At 42.4% G+C, this 21,742-nt stretch overlaps 2 protein-coding genes across 3 annotated transcripts in view; one reads left to right on the top strand and one right to left on the bottom strand.

Moving 5' to 3' along the window:
• LOC105475795 (secernin 1) overlaps positions 1–19,117 on the bottom strand; it is a 72,372-nt gene extending 53,255 nt beyond the window's left edge. For both annotated transcript variants that reach the window (XM_011731312.3, XM_011731310.3), the window contains exon 1: positions 18,987–19,117. The gene's annotated coding sequence lies outside the window, so the exon portion shown is untranslated. The remainder of the gene's footprint in view (positions 1–18,986) is intronic.
• LOC105475799 (pleckstrin homology domain containing A8) overlaps positions 18,524–21,742 on the top strand; it is a 137,357-nt gene continuing 134,138 nt past the window's right edge. Inside the window, exon 1 of the mRNA XM_071094987.1 lies at positions 18,524–18,566. Coding sequence (XP_070951088.1) covers positions 18,539–18,566 — 28 coding nt within the window. The 5' untranslated portion in view covers positions 18,524–18,538. The remainder of the gene's footprint in view (positions 18,567–21,742) is intronic.

Below are 21,742 nucleotides of genomic sequence, written 5' to 3' on the forward strand. Positions count from 1 at the left end.
GTCCCAAAGAAACCCAGAAATGAAGATTTTCATATTAAGCCTTCCAGTGATCTCAGAAGTACTTATTTGTGAAGTCCTCTTATTCTAAGGATAAAATGTGCTATCATCCACGTAAATTGAATTAGCAAAGAGGAGGTGGGACACTTCCGGAAGACTGAAGAAAACAAACATTAGGAAGCAGCTACGGAACTCACCAGGCTGACTTAGATTGTGTGAGTTAAAGGTGATCATAGTTCTAGATGCCAATTACACTTCTCTTGGTGTGAATCTCATATCCTGACTCTGAAAACACCATGAGAGTGGCCCTGATTACTGTCTGGGAATCCTTTGTGTATTTGTCTGGCCAATTCCTCTATTTCCTAAATGAATTTTTGACACCTTCACTTTTCTTCAAATCTCCACCCACCTCCTCTAAGCAGAAGTCTCACTATCTATTCCACAAAAGACAGGTGAATGGAGGGAGAATGCTTCAGAGAGAGGATACGTAGGCCTGAAGGCCCTGCAACTAGGGAAAAGGTACAGAGCCAAGAAATTAAAAAGCTGATGCAACTGAGTCCAGAGAAAGGAGGGAAGAGGCCTAGAGAGGCGAGTAGATGGGCAGGTCCACACTGAGCCTCGAAGGTCACATCAAGGACTTTGGTGTCTATTTCACAACACACAGTAAAGCACTGAAGGCTTTTAAGCCAGGTTTTAGATTGACAATTGCATACAGACAATGTCAAAGAAGTTGCCTGTGATAGGAAGGAAACCACAAAGCAGATGGAAATGATGAAAATAGAATAAGTAATTTCATTTCTATGTACTTACCCTAAGGAAACGATCAGGAATATGGGCAAGGGGTATGCGTAAGTGTTCACATAGTGGTATTCATACAGGTGAAAACCTGAAACTTACTTGTCCAGCATCAGAGAACTGGCTGAAAATGTCTGCTACATCTATCGGGTAGAATACTATAAACCCATGAAATATATGTTTGTGAAGAGTTTTTAATTGCATGAAGAAATGATTTGAGGGGACAAGATAAATTATCTTAATTATTTAAAATATACGTAGAAAAAGACTATGCCCAAATACTTGCCCAGGAAATGTACTCAAAATATTAACAGTGGGAGCCCAGCAATGAAATATTCTTTGCTTTTTCATCTTTTCCTCTAATTTCCAACTTTCCTATAAGTATTTTTATTGATATAATCCCAGAAATGATTTTTAAAGTAAACCCAGGAAAGAAAAGCAATTCAGGAATTTTATTTTAAAGAAAAATTTTAGTTCTGCTTCTATGTCCTAATACAACTGAAATTTCAAAAGGGGCAAATTCTTATATGAGTTATAGCTAGGATGAATTATTTTATTTGGCATTGTTCTCTGATACTTTATTTTACCTTTTTTACACCCTGCCCAACTCAGAGTTGCTCAGAGAGCACACAAAGTTTCATTACTATGTTTCACACAAAAAGTGAGTTGGCCTCCTACAGTTGTCCATGTGGGAAAAGAAAAACTGGCCAATCTGGAAGCCAGAGCTCTCATGAACCTGAGATGAAACCCTTCTGAAAGTGGTTCAAAGGAACTCAATTATCTTCCTATTATTTGTCAAAATGTTGGGTAACATACCAGATATTCACACTAAAAAGAAAAAAAAATCTGACAAGTTACATCATTTATATATTACATAAAACATGCATTTTTAAATATTTGTTTACATGATTCTTTTTTTTTTTTTTTTTTTGAGACAGAGTTTTGCTCTGTCACCCAGGCTGGAGTGCAGTGGTGTGATCTAGGCTTACTGCAACCTCCACCTCCTGGGTTCAAGCAATTCTCCTGCCTCAGCCTCCTGAGTAGCTGGGATTACAGGTGCACACCACCATGCCCAGCTAATTTTTGTATTTTTAGTAGAGACGGGGTTTCACCATGTTGGCCAGGCTGGTTTCAAACTCTTGACACCATGATCCGTCTGCCTTGGCCTCCCAAAGTACTGGGATTACAGGCGTGAGCCACCGTACCCAGCCTACATGATTCTTAAAAACTGTTAAATTATTAATGTATGACACAGAAACTGGCTTTAAGATTTTTCTCCTTTTCCTTTATAACCTCATACAATGTTATGAAATGTATATTCTCCTTCACAAAGAAAAAAAAAAGAGTCTAAAATTCAATTAACTCCCAATCACATACACAAATACAAAAACTTAGAACATGAGAAAACTTATTTATATTCAGCTTTGAAAAGTAGAATATAAGCATTTGATATGGGGTTTTCCATCATAACTACATTCTACTTAAGCCGGTGTTAAAATCAGTGAACAGTTTGTCCAGAAATAAAGCCATAATTGATGGCTTCTTAAAAAACTTACTTGTTTTGAGGCATAATTCTGAAGCTGCTTTCTGAGCCATGGGGACCCAGAAATGGGAGTGGGGTTTCAGTGTTACGCTATGGGCCTGAAACTGGATGCGGGTGTGTCCAAAGCAGTATTTTCCTAACTGTATGTTGTGGCCTTTTTGTGGTTTACGAAATCAATTTAGCGGATAGGAGCAAGTTTTTTTAGAAAAGCATTTTTAGAAAGAATTTATGCATCTCACACAGTAAGGGTAAGTACTGATGCAAGAAACTGTAATTTCAAGTTTGGGTACATACACATGCACATATAAGTGTCTATAGGTATTAAGTTGAGATGTAACATTTCTTACTGTGAGTCTTAAGGAAAAAACTTAAAAGCAACAGGCTAAAAGGGCAGGTCTGCTGAATAAGGCTTCTTTGTGGCAAATACCCATTAGGATTCTTGCCAGGTTAGCAATACACTGACAGTTCTAATTAATGAAACACTCCAATTTAACTCCCATAGATGGGTAGGCTGACAGGCATTTCCTAAGAAGCCTTTGTTAAGAGTATTTTAAAGTGCATTTGTCTGTAGTTTGTACTATACATTTATGTTCTGTGTGTTTGCCAACTGATTAATGTTGCATGCTATGGGAGGAGAGGAGATATTAAAGACTGAAGTTTAGGATAAGGATGGAAGTTGTAAATGTAAAGGTATCATGTAGCTGGTATCAGTTTTGTGGTAGAGAAAAGAAGTCAGATTATTTACGTTGGCAGAGCATGAAAAAATATCTGTCACTTTTTCTCCTAGTCCCTCCTCCAATCGGTTCTCAGTGCGAGCCACCAGCTTTCCTTCAGACCAACGCTGTCCGGGAGAATTTTCTGAGATGATGGAAATAGTGTCTATCTGCACCGTCCAATACAGTAGCCACCAGCCAGATGGGTTATCTGGTACTTGAAATGTGGCTAGTGCAATGAAGGAACCAAATTTTTAATTAATTTCAAATTAAACAGCCAATATTAGGCTAAGTGAGATAAGCCAGTCATGAAAAAACTTACGTAAGGCACCTAGAATAGTAAAACTCATAGAAATGGAAAGTAGAATGGTGGTTGCCAAGGGCTGGGCAGAAGGGAATGCGTTGTTTACAATCTGGGTACAGATTTCAGTTTTGCAAGATGAAAAAGCTCTGGAGATCAGTTGTGCAACAATATGGATGTCTTTAACACTTCTGAACTGTACAGTTAAAAAATGATTAAGATGGTAAATTTTATGCTATGTGCATTTCACCACAATTAGAAATAAAAATTAGAAAATTAAAGAGCCACATGTGGCCAGAGGCTACCATATTAGACCATCCAGCTTTAGCTACTGTGCTATTGGCTATGGTAAAGCATCCCTAAGCTTACTTTCTAACCACCATTGTCCTTAACAAACTTCTTTCAGGATTCATGACTTCCTCTTGGGAACAAGATAGTAGTGCTTCCCTGGAGCTTACTGCAAAGGAGCTGCGTGTACCAACATTCATCCTCTGACTGGTGGCAGGAGGCCCAAGTTCAGGCTTGAGGGACTGGAGTACTGTACTCCCGTAACTAGGAGACCGCATACAGAATGTCTAGCTGAGGAGGGAGGAAGCTGTGTGGGAGAAAAGGTCTTTGTCCTCAAGTTCAGTGAGTAGTTATTGAAGGCGCGAATGCTCTGAGCCAAGGCAAGGGTTCCTTTGCATGACTGCCAGCCCGCCCTGCCCCTTTATCTCAATGATGCACACAGTATCCCTCATCAGTTACCTTACCCATTAAAAAGGAAGCCTTGAGCTGCCTAAGAAAAAGAAAACAACTGTCTAGATAAGCTATTGGTTTATTACGCGTCTTGTAAGTACCGATGACAAACTGCCTTTACTTATGTAAAGAATGAAACTCAAATATCCAGCTAGGCTTCCCTATTCTCCACACTGCCAGCTTTACTGAGCAGACTGAATACATTTAAATTAAATGTCTGTGAATTACCACCTTCCAGAAAAGCAAAGGAGAAATTATTTTATTATACTCTTCATTAATAAATTCATTTTTAAATGATTGTCATTCCTGCTGAACTGAAAATAGGACAAATGATACTCATTTATAAATTGATTTTTCTGTTGTAAACCTTCTATTGAAATAGGAATAAATGAAGTGTTTGGGAAAGGAATTATCTAATTAAAAATTGGGATGTAAATGCCAACTGATGAAAGTCATCTATATAAATTACCTCAGACTCATGAAGCTCTGGCCAAAAGAAAGAAAGATTTTTACTAAGTGTTTCACTGAAAGCTCATGAGAGTAGAGCATAAAGCTTTGGGCCTCCACAGTCAGGGAGTTCCAGCTCCTAATATTCAATGCCTTGAATGAGGAACCATGTAATGGAAGAATAACTGTATGGGCTATTGAGTAAGCAGGCTTTGAAGCCCACCTGGGTTCAAATCTCAGCCCTGTCACTTCTCCAAGCTTTTATAAAACAGGGATAATGATAGGTAGTTCATTCTTCCCAGGGTTGCAGTGAGATTTAAATGAGATAATGCTTGTACCTACTTACAAAGTGCTCAGAATACCATTTGGGACACAGCAAGGACTCAATCACTGTGAGAACAAGAGAAGGATACGTGATGAAAGCGGTCCTTTTGTCACACTCTCTGTTCAGACTTCAGACACTTTCCTTGAAGTGTCTAAATGCTCCTTCACCTTTTGAAGATTTGCTTCATTGTCATTTCACGTCTTTTAAGAGCTGCTTAACAGTCTCTTTCTCCAATTTCAAGGGCAATATCTACTTCTGACAGTTAACTCTGTGGTCTTCAGTGCCAGCCTGCAGCTGACATACTTCCCAGCAGCGTGGTGTTGAACAGGGGTGACAGACTGCAGATTTGGTCGGTTTGGCCCAGAGTGCTGCATTAGATTGTGTTTTTAGAAATCTGAATTAGCAGCTAATATTTTAAGATCTAGAGATTTCCTATAGACACTCAGATATGTGGCTTCTGCTAAAAACTCAAAGATCTGGCAACACCGAATCCATATTCCCACATGACGCCAAGACGGGAGTTCGGTAGTGGCTCCTCTATCCAGGGCCTGTATTTCCTATTGTCCCCTCCACTCTCTGACACAGAGGCCAATGAAAGGGCCACCTCTCATCACCTTTGTGTAATTGCACTCACTGATACTGCCTGCTTAGTCCTGCAGCCCCATGTGTATAGGTACAAGAGGATGACACACTTTAGAAATACCAGGCCCTAGTACCCATCCTGACTCCTCTAACTCTGAACCAGAGTTTCCTCATATAGAAATGGAATTAACCCCCCATACACAACATGGCACTTGGATTTATATGAAGCATGCAGAAAGCACCTAGTAGTGTGGCTATATACAGCGGGCACTCAGTGTTCACTCTCCTCCCTGCTACTACTCACTCATGATGCATTTGCCAGGTTTGCACCAATCCTTACTATGCTCCTTCAACCTCTCACCAACGGTTTTCACCTGGCATAGAAGACACACTCATGTCCCAAAGTGTAACTAAAATGTACTTAACAGGGCAAATCTCTAGATCTAACCATCGATGTATAACAAATACAAATGACACCATAGGAATATGATCAGCAAAATCCAGACTACGGACAACTCTATAGGACAAAACTGATTTCTTCAACAACAACAACAGCAAACATACACACAAGAAAAAAAGATTAAGAGATGGAGTTACCTAAGAGATGTATCAACCAATTGCAATGAACATAACTTATTTGGATCCTGATTTCATAAACTATACAGACATTTTATAACACAATGGGGTAATATGAACACTGATGCCACATTTGATGATACTTAAAGAATGATTGTTAATGTCTTAGATATGATCCTGGTGGTGCTGTGGTTATGTCTATAAAAAGAGTCCATTTCTTTTAGAGATTTAGGCTCAGATATTTCCATGTGAAATAATGGAATAGAAGTAACGCAGAGTGGGGCAATAGGGTGAGAGCTCAGATGAAACAAGACAGCTATGAAGTAAAAATTGTTAAAACTGGGTGATGAGTACATAGGGTTTGCTTTGCTGTTCTCTTTTGTAGATGCTTTGAATTTTCTATAATAAATAACTTGTGAAAAGCAAAGCACACAAGGTGTTTAAAGTTCTTTAAGGTTAGAAATAGCACTAGACTGATACAACAAATGTTTCCTTGGAGTTTCTACATGTAACTTGAGGGCTCAGGTACCTCCCTGAGGAAGGAATCCTGGGGTACGAAGAATGGGGAGGGAATTTAGTTTGGCATGGTACGTTCAGGCACTAGGGGAAGAGAAGAGTCCAGTTCCCTTTACCTTTGCTTCATTTCTTTTCCTCAAGTTTTAAAACATCAGTCTCTTCTCATAGGACTTCCAGCCTCATGAGGGCAAGGACTCAAGTATATCCTTATTTCCCTGGCACTAACACAGAGACTGGCACATAATAAGATCTCAATAGATGTATGCTGAGCAGCTGAAGGGAAAGGGGATATGCATATTTTGTCTTCAATGAGGGAAAAAAATCAGCAAAATCTCCTTTCAACAAGGTCCTCCCACGCTGTGGTTCAATCCATGCTATTTGGCCAAGCATCACAGTGGTCTGGGGAGCTTGTGAAAATGGCAGATTTGGCTAGACACCCCCTCCTCAGAGATTCTGATTCAGTAGGTCCAACCTGAGATCACAGGAAGGATATTTTTTAACAAACGCCCAGGTGATTCTGATCCAGTCAGTTCAGACTGGTGTATCATATCCACTGAGTATTTCTAATTCACTAAAACTGGTAAGAACTGTCCTTTGAATACTTTTTTCTTAATGGCGGAAATTATCACAAACTAGTTTGGTATTCTGTCCCCAAAACACTGCAATTTAGGTGATTAGAGGTAGGAAAATGAAAACAGCCTCTACTTAAAAATTGAAAAACCAAAATTCTAGGAAATTAATGACTACTCAACTTGACCATAACTTGATAAATTAATGGACTACTTAACAGTACACTCCCTTTCCCCCACCGACACACCAAAGAGAGCCATTTAGATGACTGTAAGAATAAAAAAAAAAAACCCAACACATATTTATAATATGCAATTGGCTACCTATATATATCATGGAAAGCTGAGAAATACATAAATACATAGAGAAAAGCTGATGAAATGAAAAGAGGTCACACAAATGTATACATGGTATCATTGAAATTATGCACATTATCTAGATAAATTGCAAAAAGATTTTAAATAAATGCAGGCCAGGTTTAGTGGCTCATGCCTGTAATCTCAGCACTTTGAGAAGCCAAGGCAGGAGGATCGCCTGAGCCTAGGAGTTCAAGACTAGCGTGGGCAATATAGGGAGACCCCATCTCTACAAAAGAAAAAAAAATTAATTAGCTGAGCATGGTGGCACACACCTGTAGTCCCAGCTACTCAAGAGGTTGAGGTGGGAGGATCACTTGAGCCTGGGAAGCAGAGGTTGCAGTGAGCTGAGATCGCACCACTGCACTCCAGCGTGGGGCGACACAGTGAGACCTCAAAAATAAGTAAGATTTTTTAAACAAAAAGTGCAATTAAAATTTTAAGAATAATAATATCTCTGGATTACAGAATTCTGGGCAATTTCTTTTTTTTTTTTTTTTTTTTTTTTTTTGAGACAGAGTCTCGCTCTGTCACCCAGGCTGGAGTGCAGTGGTGCAATCTTGGCTCACTGCAAGCTCCATCTCCCAGGTTCACGCCATTCTCCTGTCTAAGCCTCCCGAGTAGCTGGGACCACAGGCACCCACCACCACATCTGGCTAATTTTTTTTTGTATTTTTACTAGAGAAGGGGTTTCACCGTGTTAACCAGGTTGGTCTCGATCTCCTGATCTCATGATCCACCTGCCTCGGCCTCCTAAAGTGCTGGGATTACAGGTGTGAGTCACTGTGCCTCCCCGGCAATTTCTTAATCTCTATGTATTCAGACATTTTCAAATTTTCCACATGAAAATGTAGAATTTGTAATGAAAATATTTTTTTTTTTAAAAAAGAAAGAGTTGCATGAAAATAATCTGTTATCCAATTAATTGCAGCTAAAAAGTATGGCCCTGCAATAGGGCAGAGACTCTGGGAGAACCTCATAGCTCAGCCATGGCAAACAAACTAATTGTACCTTTTGGCCACATTTGATTTTGCCTCATTTGCAAGATACAGTCATAATGAGAAATATGAATTAAAGCAAAATGTCGAATTTACTGTCGTGATTCATATGGCAGATTAGTAACTGGGGAAATATAGAGTTAAATGGAATGTTGTGCTTCAAAATCTACATTTATTCATAGGTAACTAATTATTTTACAAAAGTATTCAAGTCACTTCAGAATTTACCTATAATGCAAAATATTTTTATATGATGTTTCCCAATTTTTTTTTTTTTTTTTTTGAGAAGGAGTCTTGCTCTGTCCCCCAGGCTGGAGTGCAGTGGCGCGATCTCGGCTCACCGCAAGCTCCGCCTCCTGGGTTCACGCCATTCTCCTGCCTCAGCCTCCCGAGTAGCTGAGACTACAGGAGCCCGCCACCACACTTGGCTATTTTTTTTTGTATTTTTAGTAGAGATGGGGTTTCACCATGTTAGCCAGGATGGTCTCGATCTCCTGACCTCGTGATCCGCCCGCCTCGGCCTCCCAAAGTGCTGGGATTACAGGCGTGAGCCACCGCACCTGGCCCCCAATTTTTTAACGTCAAAAATTTTCAGCCGGGTCCGGTGGCTCACGCCTGTAATCCCAGCACTTTGGGAGGCCAAGGCAGGTGGGTCACGAGGTCAGGAGTTTGAGACCAGCCTGACCAACATGGTGAAACCCTGTCTCTACTAAAAATACAAAAAATTAGCCAGGCATGGTAGTGGGCACCTGTAGTCCCAGCTACTCGGGAGGCTGAGGCAGGAGAATGGCTTGAATCCAGGAGGCGGAGGTTGTGGTGAGCCGAGATCACGCCACTGCACTCCAGCCTGGGTGACAGAGCAGGATTCCATCTCAAAAAAAAAAAAAAAAGAAAAAAAAATTCATGAACATTTCCACATAAAGTCATTGTAATTTGCTGGGGAAAATACATGATGAATATATGTTATGAATTTAGTAACACTTTTAATGAATCTGTATGTATGCAATGACAGGAGTCCTTATATAGTTGAAAAATAATAGTGTAGATACATGCCTCATTATACTGTGCACATTCAATGCTGGGACACACTCGAATTCAAGGACCACCTACAAGAACTCCACCATACCCAGCGATTCTCTACCCACCCCTGTGTGCATTTAAAATATGATCCCACTTTTTAAAAATGCAGTCTTCGGCCGGGCGCGGTGGCTCAAGCCTGTAATCCCAGCACTTTGGGAGGCCGAGACGGGCGGATCACGAGGTCAGGAGATCGAGACCACCCTGGCTAACACAGTGAAACCCCGTCTCTACTAAAAAATACAAAAAACTAGCCGGGCGAGGTGGCGGGCGCCTTGTAGTCCCAGCTACTCGGGAGGCTGATGCAGGAGAATGGCGTAAACCCGGGAGGCGGAGCTTGCAGTGAGCTGAGATCCGGCCACTGCACTCCAGCCTGGGCGACAGAGCGAGACTCCGTCACAAAAAAAAAAAAAAAAAAAAAAAAAAAAAAGCAGTCTTCATGCACATCTGTCATGTAAGAACTCTTTTATGGATTTTGTAAGTGAAGGAAAGAGGAGAGATTAATTGAATGGCATCCATTCTTGGATACTTTTTTTTAAAAAATGCATTAAGGAACAGATAACTTACGTAGGATTCATTTTTACTCAAGCTAACCAAATTAGAAAAATATAGTTAGATCAAGTTCACTGTAAGAAAGATGTTTTCCTATACATGGCAGGTTGGAAAACAATTTTCCTTCTTTCATAGAAAAATAAAGAAAGGAAGAAAATGATTTGCATAAGATTATCCCTACAGGCTAGACCTATGCAGTCAGGATAATCACTCTAAGAGGTTATATTATGGCTTTTTTAAAAAGTCAGATAGACCCAGATTCCAGGGTTACTCCTCTACTTACTAAGCTCCTTATCTGTACAATGGTGCCATGTCAACCATGTACAGTTATGAGGATTACATGAGATAATACATGCAGAGTGTCTGGAATAGAGATAAATTCAAGAAAGGTTTGTTCCTTTAACTTGATCATAAAGAACAGGGTTCTAGGACTGTAATGATGATGGACACAAAGGATGAAGGATGTGTTTGAAATAGGCAGGCTGTGGTTAGTTGCCAAAAGCATTCTCTGTGGGAAATAGGGAGGTACTGAGCAAGCCACATCTCGGGTCCTTTCATTTCCTTCTGTTCTTATTTTTGACATTGCTGCCATTGTGTCCACTAATTTGGCAAGGTTGCTTTGAATTATGACCTTCCTATTCCCACCATCTGTCTTCCTCTCCCATCAAAACAGTGCATTGTCTATTCTGATCTTTTCCCATTAATGTGATTTGATATGTACTTTGTTAACTCTGTAAACTGGGATTTAAAAAAAAAAAAAAATTCCCAGTCATCCTTAAAATGGTCGTTAGCCATTTAACTCTCCATCACTAAAAAATTAGCCAAACATTCATTTCCTACAGAAGAAATAAGGTAATAAGATGTAAATTTTCCTGGTCCAAAAACAAAGGGTTACTTTATGTCTAGCAAAGTGGAATTTAAAACTACTTTGTAAAAGTCCATTAATAATGTCCATTAATTCTAGAGCTACTTGTTGTGTTTTATCATTATCAAATGTAAACCATTTTATTATCAAAAAGGAATCTATATATATATGAACACATGATTATGTATATAGCTATATATGCGTGCATATACATTTATGTAAATGTAAGTATAGGTAGGTAGATAGAAAGATAGGCACATAGATGGATGGATAGATTTTAAAAGACCCAGAAGGATTAATATCTAACTGAGAATTGAGAGTGAGAGTAAAGATGGGGATAAGGAGATAGAAACTTTAAATTTTACTTTATCTAGTTATATAGTTTTAAAATTCTTTACAGCAACTCATATTGCTTTATTGGTCTTTTAATTATTTTCTAAAATCTGATCATTTCAGTGCTTAAGAAGAACACTTTAAGACATTTCACTAATTCTTCCAGGTCACTAGGGCACTTCTAAGTGCAATAAAAAAAAAAATACACTAAAGCTTTCCCTTAAGAAAGAGGTGAAAAAGACACTCAGAAAAGCTTTTGATCACTACATAATTTTAGTTAGGATTTTTAAGCCAGATGAGTTACTAACATATATTTTGAGTCCCTAACCACCTACAAGCACTATATTCAACTGCAGGGAAAATGGAGCTAAGATGTCTCAAGGTTTTTATCTTTTGGATGAAGAGTTGTCTATGTACACAACCAAGAGAGAAAGGTAGTAACCCAACTTAGGATACTGATCCGAAATGCTTCTGAGAGCTTTCAAAGATGCCTAGCTGACAGGGGAGTAAATTAAGCACTGGGAGTTTTAGGTTAAATACATAATCATTAAGACCAGAAGAAGGGATCATGAACCATCTCAAGCCCTTTCTCCCAGCTTCAGGTGAAGTTCCAGTTGGGAGGCCCCAGGCTCCCTACCCACTAGACTGACTGAGTGAACTGACATTCCACCCAGTTCCCTTCAGCCCCATACAAGATTGGGTGAGGGCCCTCATGACACTGGGAGCTTCTGAGGAAAGGAAGACAGGTAGATGTGACTAACACATACATTGCTTCTTACCTTCTTGGACATAAAGAACCTCGCCTATCACAAAAAAAATTCATGAGAGTATGTGGTCTTTGCCATCCCTTCCACCTATGAGAGCTTCATAACCATGCCTAAGAGATGTTGAGTAGAACATTCCATAGAAGGCTCAGATTGCGGGTAGGTATGGGAGTGAGGGTAGAAAGGAGGCAAAGAATGGCGGGAAAGGACATGCCTGTCACTAGTACAGGCTAGGCACAAAGTCTTGGAGGCCTGTGGCTGATATGCTCTGATACAAAGCAGGCAATACTCTAGCTCACCCCCACTGACTCTTTTCCACACTTATGGGCTCTTCCATTGGTTTGTTTCCCAAATCAAACTTTTAAAATATTGACAAAGTGTTTCCAGTGTTCCTCTGGGTCTATGATTGGAATTATACTGAATTTATAGATTCATTTGACAGGGGTAGCTAAAATAATCACCATCATAACATCTAAAATTTTATGTTAGAACATTAAGCATTCACTATGTGCTTAATAACATGCTAAGTCATATATATACATATGTGTGTGTGTGTAATCACTTAATCCTCACAATAACCCATCACACAGATATTATCTCCATTTTACAGCTGAGAAAATGGAAGCTACAAATGGTGAAGTGGCCAGGTGCTACAGCCCATGCCTGTAATCACAGTAGTTTGGGAGGCTGAGGCAGCAGGATCAGTTGGGTCCAGGAGTTCAAGACCATTCTGGGCAACCCAGGGAGACCCTATCTCTACAAAAAAAATAAAAATAAATTAGTCAGGTTTAGTGGTGCACACTTGTGGTTCCAGCTACTCGGAAGGCTGAGGTGAGAGGACAGACTGAGCTCAGGCGGTAGTGATCCATGAATATGCCAATGCACTCCAGCCTGGACAACAGAGCGAAACCCTGTCTCAAAAAAAAAAAAAAAAAAAAAAAAAAAGAAAAAGAAAAATGGTGACATGGTGAAGTACTTTGCTCAGGGTTGTATAACAAATAAGCAGTAATAAGTAGTGGAGTGAAAATTCAGACTCCAAAATGCTCTTAAACACCAGGCTGCCCTGACTCTATCTTCCCGATCAAGAGCAAGAAGTGTCGAAGTGTCTCTTCTTCTTCTTTTTTTTTTTTTTTTTTTTTGAGACGGAGTCTCATCCTGTTGCCCAGGCTGGAGTGCAATGGCAATCTCGGCTCACCACAATCTCCACCTCCCAGGTTCAAGCAATTCTCCTGCCTCAGCCTCCCAAGTAGCTCGGATTACAGGCATGCACCTCCAGGCCCAGCTAATTTTTGTATTTTCAGTAGAGACGGGGTTTCACTATGTTGGCCAGGCTGGTCTCGAACTCCTGACCTCACGATCTGCCCACCTCAGCCTCCCAAAGTGCTGGGATTACAGGTGTGAGCCACCGCGCCCTGCAGTGTCTCTTCTTTGGTGTGAAGTTTTTTATAAGTTCATCATTAGAGTTCTATAGTTTTCTTTATAGGGATTCTACCATTTTATGTCAGTTTACTAGACAGAGATGCACAAATCCTCAATGAAGAAAACTCTTAAGACTTTATGGTGACATGGCAGAAGATTTAAAGTACAGAGAATGTTCCTATTCTTTGCTAGAACAATTCAGTGTTATGTAAAAGAGTCAGCCCTCCCTAAATTAATCTGTGGAGTCAATATGACAGCTATCAACATATAAATAGGGCTTTTGGAGAAAATCTGACAAAAATGATCTTGAGGTCCATCTGCAAAGGATATGTGGGATTAGCCAAGTTTCAGAAATGAAAATTAACGAGGAATTACTAGACTTGCATGGAATTAAACTATATTATAAAGTTTCAGTATTAAGACAGTTTGTTACTGATAGAATCAGAAGTAGAAAGTCCTGAAATATAGTCATATAATGTAGGAAATTAGCATATGATGAAGACTGAATTTGAAACTGAGATCAATAAGTGTTGCCAGAATAACTGACTATAACAGGATGGGGAAAGGAAGAATGAAATCTGTTGAGATGGGCCAGGCGCAGTGGCTCACGCCTGTAGTCCCAGCACTTTGGGAGTCCGAGGTGGGTGGGTTGCTTGAGGCCAGAAGTTTAAAAGCAGCCTGGCCAACATGGCATAACCTTATCTCTATTAAAAATACAAAAATCAGTCAGAAATCAAAAATCAAAAATCAGATTACAGGTGGCGCACACCTGTAATCCAAGCTACTCGGGAAGGTGAGACACAAGAATCGCTCGAACCCAGGAGGCGGAGATTGCAGTGAGCTGAGATCGCACCACTGCACTTCAGCCTGGGCGACAGAATGAGACTGTCTCTAAAAAAAAAAAAAAAAAAGAAAGAAAGAAATCTGTTGAGATCCCCAATTCACTCCTAAGCCAAAATTAATTATTATAGTTTAGAATTTTAAATTTTTACAATTAAAACCACAAAAATACAAATCATATGGATAAATTTTTAAAATAACATTAGCAAGCAAAAACATAAACTCAATTCACCAAGGAAAATATAGACTTAATTATAAAATAACTTAAAATTTCTTGTGGGATAAAATTTTTTTAATGAGAAACTGGGAAATACATCTGCATTATACATGAAAAAGAGATAATTTCCCTTAATATATATAGAGCTCTTACATATCAATAAGAAAAAGATGACCACCCCAAAGGAAAAATATGCAAAATATATAAGCACCAGTTAAAAGAATAATAAATATAAACAGCCAAAATATTTACTAGAAATATTTCTCTCACTCACAATTAAAGAATTACAAATTAAAGGGCCGGGCGGGGGGGCTCACACCTGTAATCCCAGCACTTTGGGAAGCTGAGGTCTTGAGGTTGGGCGTGGTGGCAGACGCCTGTAATCCCAGAGGTTGGGACAGGAGAATTGCTTGAACCTGGGGCGGAGATTACAGTGAGCCAAGATAGCACCACTGTACTCCAGCCTGGGCAACAGAGCTAGACTCTGTCTCGAAAAAAAAAAAAAAAAAAGGAATTACAAATTAAAATAAGGTGCCATTTAAATACATAAGGTGAACAAAGATTTAAAAATTTGATAATATCTAGTCTTGACTTGTGTGGGGAAAGTAGCTTTGGGTAATTTGGCTAAATCTAACAAATTAAACATGACCAGTGAAGTTGGTAGACAGCTCTTGTTCATCTCATTTTAAAAGGAAGGAGACCAGGCTGGGCGCGGTGGCTCATGCCTGTAATCCCAGGACTTTGGGAGGCTGAGGCAGGCAGATCACAAGGTCAGGAGTTCGAGACGAGCCTGACCAACATGGTGAAACCCCGTTTCTACTAAAATGTACAAAAATTAGCTGGGCATGGTGGTGCACGCCTGTAATCCCAGCTACTCAGGAGACTGAAGCAGAAGAAATCACTTGAACTGGGGGAACAGAGGTTACAGTGAACTGAGATCAGGCCACTGCACTCCAGCCTGGGCAACAGAGTGAGACTCTGTCTCAAAAAATAAATAAATAAAAATAAAAATAAAATAAAATAAAAGGAAGGAGACTGATAAGTGGTGTGCTCAAGGCCAAACTCCTAATTACAGGTGGGACAAGAGTTAGGTCCCAGGGCCCTCTCTCTGTACTGGGATGCATTCATCTCATTTGGATATGTGAACACAGACGTGTTAGAATGGGGAAGTTACTTTCCAATGCACTGTGCAGTTATGTCAGCTACTCAGGAGTCTAAGGCAAGAGAATCGCTTGAACCTGGGGGACGGAGGTTGCAGTGAGCCGAGATTGTGCCACTGTACTGTAGCCTGGGTGATGGAGGGAGGCCCTGTCTCAAACGAAAGAAAGAGAAAGAAAGAGAAAGAGACAGAGAAAGAAAGAAAGAGCAAGACAGATGCGAACCATATTTGCAATTTTATATATTCTAGTAGCCACATTTTTAAAAGTAAAGAGAAACTGGTGGAATTATTTTTAGTAATGTATTTTACCCAATATATCCAACATACTACTTCAATATAAAATCAATATAAAATTATGAGATATTTTAAATCCTTTCTTCATATTAAATTTTTGAAATTGTGTGTGTATTTCACACTCAGCGTATCTCAATACAAACTAGCTGCATTTCAAGTGCTCAACAGCCACATGAGGCTGGTGGCTACCAGATGAAACAGCACAGATCTAGACTCTCTAATGAAAATGGATTCAAAAAAATAACTTTTGTTTATCTGTTTCTTATTATTCTTCAACAGACACAAATTGCATGCATTTCTGTATTTTTACAAATTGTTATTTTAAATATCTTTGGCATATCTTCACATTCATCCTCTAATTCAAATTATTTTTCTAAATGGCACATGTCGCATCAGCATCTGTCTTCACTTCTACATATATATTCATACCTAGCTCCTATCTGCTCCACTGCCTCAAGACATTCTCCCTGTTCCCTGCCTCTTGCCACCTTCTCCCTCTGCACATCACTGGCTGTGAAGGTTCAGATGCCCAGAAGAAACATTTTCCATACCTTCACCACCTCTTCACACTAACCCATGCACAATTTCTAGCTCTGCTTTAGTAGATCTAAGGTCACTGACTCATGACTCAGAAAAGTCAAACGCAAATCACAGGAAAAGCCTGTCTTCACTGCTTCGAAGTTATGTTTAAAATAGGCTTGTTATTTACTTTTACTTAAAATTAGAAACAGTCAAAAAAAAATGAAATGCATGGCCCACTTTGGTTCCTTTTCAAAATAAACTGGTCTAATGGTTCTCCACAAACACAAGCAACTAAATTTTTAATCAAAAAATGTACTTCTCGCCTCGAAGACTTTACTAAAATAATGTTTTTGGCTCTTAACTATAGAAACAGTTTCACCACTAGAAAATGTGAACATGAGGCAGGTAGAGCTTAAGAAGTTAAAAGTCTTGAATTAAGAAATTAAGGTGTTGTCATTCACTTTAAACACCTATAGACTTTGTAATTCATATTATAGTTTGGTTTCCCATTGCTCGAAGAGTTTGCCTTCCTAATAATGACATACTTGCTCTTCTCCCCCAGGCTCTAAAAGGTAGCATGTGGAACCCTGGGGAGTTATGAGACCTGGATTTGGGTCCTCACTGCCAGTTGCCAGCCAGCTATATGACCTTGGCGTCCATTCGCCCTGCTGGCCTCAGCCTTCCTGCTGTAAAAAGGGGGTTGACAGCATGTTCCTTCAGGCTGCCTCCAGCTCTGCCCCCTGACCTTAGCTCATCCTCCTCTTTTCCATTATCCCTGAAGCATTTGCCTCCTCATGCATCTCCTCCTACCAAAAGACAAGATGGCTGGCAGCACGGAAGTGAAAAGGGAAAGAAAGGCTGTTTAAAAAAAAAAATTCTAAAATGAGTCACCTCTCAAGAATTTCCCATTTCCTCATGCCTGGGTGCTTGCTCGTGTCACTAAATCAGTTCTTCCAATGAAACACGCTCTAAGAACCTGGTATTTGTTATGTGCACTGCTCTTGGATGATGTTTATAATATGCACCCATCTCTTTTAAGAGCTTGTAGGTATCAAACAACCTCCAGGTTGTGCATCAAAAAGACATCAGCAGCCACAGAGTCAACTTTAGTTGAGCCTGGAGACAATCAGACCAAAACCGTAGAGTTTTAACTAGGTTTTGTATCAGCTTTTGATAAGTTAGGAAAAATAATTACAGCTAGTCCAAACTTCCCACTTAACATCTCCCAGGACCCTGCAGCACCTTAAAATCTAGCCAGCTCCAAGAATCACGCCCTACTCTGTACCCAGATGAGCCTTGACTCACACTAATTCCCTCCCGGAGGCTTAAATCAGGGGGCGGCTGATGGCTGTGGTCTGTGCTGCTTCCGTCTGGCCTGATTTTTCATGCTGCCATTTTGAATTAGCATAGGTCTCCTCTGCAACTGATGCATCTTCTAACCAGGCTGGGAACACCACACGCACACACACACGCACGCACGCACCCCACCGGGCTGCAGGACGCGAGCGTTAAGTCAAGGCACTTGCAAGCTAGAATCAGACAGAAAATCCAGAAAAACCACGTTATTTAACAGAACCCTACAAGGTCAGCTTTGAGTCAAGGCAGATAACAGTTTCCTTCGATGTTTTCATGGACATTTTTATTCCCAAATCCGAGTTCTCCTCAATTCTCTAAAGTTCAGGCGCCCCTCCTGCTTTGCAGACCACATTCCTCTCGGCCCTCACGAGTGAGGTCGCCAAATACTCGACGCCTCAAGAGCGAGCCGAGGAGGCAGAGGCCCACCAAGCCGGACAATCCCTATCCCGGGAACACGCGCCAACCTCTCGGCAGCCCCGCCCGGCGCTCCGCGGAGAAAACGCCCGGGTGCGGCTCGAGGGAAGTTGTGTCAAGTCCCACGCTCGGCCCGCGAAGAACCCAGCTGCGGCCCGCGCGCGTCGGCCTAGCCGGGAGAGCTGTCCCGGGACACCGTGCAGCAGCCGCGGGCCAGCTGGACGCGCGGGCAGAGCCGGGCCGAAGGCGACGGGCGTCTCCTGGCAGCCATGTTCGCGGCGCCGGCCCGCGCAGCAGGTACGGCACCTCGGGGAAGGTGCCTGGCTCGCCCCGGACCCCAGGGTGGCGAGGCCAGGGGCGCACGGGCACATCCCAGCGGGCAGCAGGTTGGCTGCCAGGAAAAGGAAACCCAGGAAGAGCAGCGCGGGGAACCCGGCTGCGGTGCGGGAGCCCGGGGCGGGCATCCCTCCCCTGCACCCCCGCAGTCTCCGAGCCGAGTCACCCCGGCTTCAGGCCGAGGCCACCTCTCCTCTGACCACCCGCCCAGGCTCCCAGCCCGCCCGGGCCAGCACCGAGAATTGGCCTGGGTTAACGCTACCCGCAGGTTCGGAGGGACAGCGGGAGGAGATGAGGCGCGGGAGGTGGCGATGGCGGGTGGGGGTGAAACCACTGGGGAAGCAGCGCTGCAAATGCCCTGCGCTCCGAGACGCGGCTCACCTGGGGCGGCGAGATCCGGGCTCCGGGCTCCGCTCTTTGCTCTGCGGTGCTGAGGCTGCGGCCGCCGAGGGTGCGGGTGCTGCCGGGGCCAGATTACTGCGGCGACATCGGGGGCTGCAGCTGCAGTGGCGGAGGCGGCCGCCGGGCGCTTCCCCCTACCCAGACTCCAGGCGCTGGGGCCCGCCGCCCCCCGCAGCAGCTGGCCCGACTCACGTGACCGCGGGGCCCACCCTCCACCTCCCCCACCCCGGCCCCCGGGGCCCCACCGCACCCCGCGCGTCTGGCTGCAGGGGCCGCGGCGCTGCTCTCCGCGGAGTAGGGAGGGGGCCTGGGAGCGGGAGGAGCGGCCGAGAGGGCGGATCTCGCCGCAGAAAGTGGCCCCCTCTTTGCTAGATTTTTATTTCTTGGTTGTGGCTCTCAAAAGGGAGAACCTGGGCTTTAAGGAGCCAGGCCCAGCATCCTTTCGGCGCCTCTTCCCGACGTTTGGTTGCTACGTCCGGGCCTCGGCGCCCAAGCGAGATTTCCCAGGGGAGCAATGTGTCCCGTACCTTGTTGACTCGCACGTCCAAGTCAAGTCCCTGGTTTAAAAAGTGCCGTCCTGTACCATGTTGGTAAGCCAGACCCTGTCCTAGGTACCTGGACATTGTGGCCTAGAGAGGTTAAGTAACTTGTCCAAGGTCACACAGCACGTAGCAAAGCCAAGATTCCATATCTGGGTTCATTTATGTACAGGGACGTGCGTGTGTGTGTGTGTGTGTGTGTGTGTGTGTGTATGTGTCTCTGTGTGTGTGTTGATGCCAGCGTCAACTCCATCTTTTATAAGTAAATAAGAAAAGACTGTCTCAAAAGATATGAAGACATGGTTCACAGGAAAATAAATGCAATTCTACCCTGGCACATGAAAAGATATTCAGGCTCACTTAACTGCAAATCAAACATGTGGGGTAGCATCTTCCACCAGCCAGATTAACAAAAATCAAAACATTTTGAGTCTTGCTCTGTCGCCCAGGCTGGAATGCAGTGGCAAGATCTCGGCTCACTGCAACCTCCACCTCCTGCCTCCCGTCTCCCGGGTGCAAGTGATTCTCGTACCTCAGCCTCCCAAAGTAGCTGAGACTACAGACCCGCGCCACCAGCCTCGCTAATTTTTATGATTTTTAGTAGAGATGGCGTTTCACCATGTTGCCCAGGCCGGTCTCAAACTCCTGAGCTCAGGCAATCCGCCTGCCTCTACTATCCAGCTTCCTTTAAAAAAGGAGAATGATCTTTATGTGCTAATACAAAACTATTTCCAACCTATACTAACTAAAGAAAAATAAGCTAGGTGCAGAGCGTTTTGTGTGTTATTTGTGGGAAAAAATATATATATAGTCTGTACTTATTTTTGTAAATGCATAGAATATCTTTGGAAGAGTACGTAAGAAACTGTAATAGTAGATGCCACCAGGGAGCAGAACAGGGAGTCTGGGTGCTGGGGAGACTTTTTTAAACCACGCCCTTTATATGCTGAGCCTGTGCTTACAGTCTGACATATGAGTGAACGGATAGCGGGAAAGGGCTGAGGAAGCTGATGTAGGTAGGTACTGCAGAATACAGTACTGGTTCATAGACTCTTGGAGCACAAAGGTACTTTATTGTTCATTTAGTTTAGCCAAGAAAACTGTAGCCAATGAGTCTAAATAATTAATATTAGAAATTTCTAGCGGGCTTATTCCTGGGTTCCAGCCCAAATCTATGGAATTCAGAGTCTTTGGGGCTGGAGCCAGGGAACCCGCATTTTGTCAAGCTCTTTAGTTGTTTCTCTTGCACATTAAAGTCTGAAAGTCCGTGGGGGTGTGGGTAGGGAGAGCATTAGGAAAAATAGCTAATGTATGCTGGACTTAATACCTAAGTGATGGGTTGATAGGTGCAGCAAACCACCGTGACACATGTTTACCCATATAACAAATATGCGCGTCCTGCACATATACCCCAGAACTTAAAATAAAAATAATTTTTTTTAAAAAAAAGTCTGAGAGTCGCTGTTTTATTTTTTGTTTGTTTTGAGATGGGATCTTGCTCTGTCACCCAGCCTCAAGGGAAGTGGCTCACTGCAGTCTCTACCTCCTAGGCTCAAGTGATCCTCCTACCTCAGCCTCCTGAGTAGATGGTACTACAGGCATGCGCCACCATGCCTAGCTACTTTAAAAAATATTTTTGTAGAAATGGGGTCTCACTATGTTGCCCAGGCTGGTTTCAAGCTCCTGGACTCAAATGATCCTCTTGCCTCAGCCTTCTAAAGTGTTAAGATTATAGACGTGAGCCACTGTGCCCAGCCAGAGTCACTGTTTTAAATGTCTAGTTTAAGAGTACACCACTACTAGAAAGGCAAATGCAATCCTATGCCTTCCTGTAGCCAGTATATGTCATTTGTGGTGTAAAGGATGGCACTTGCACCCCACGGTGCTCCCTTGGAGGCAGCTATATGCTCAATACACAGATAGGGGATACTGCCAACCTGCCTGCCTGGCCTGAAATCTTTGAAGCCTGTTGGTTTGTCCCTACACAGCCACAGGAGCTGTGAGGCCAGGAGCCCAGGAACACATTGAGATTGAAAGACACCTGCTTTCCCCAGGGTCTGCATGGAGAACCTTATTATATGGCACTATGAACGCTTATTAAACAGTAACGATGACTGGACCTGGTGGCTCACGCCTGTAATCCCAGCACTTTGGGAGACCGAGGTGGGTGGATCACGAGGTCAGAAGATCAAGACC

Source organism: Macaca nemestrina, chromosome 4, assembly GCF_043159975.1.
Source record: "Macaca nemestrina isolate mMacNem1 chromosome 4, mMacNem.hap1, whole genome shotgun sequence".
NCBI lineage: Eukaryota > Metazoa > Chordata > Mammalia > Primates > Cercopithecidae > Macaca > Macaca nemestrina.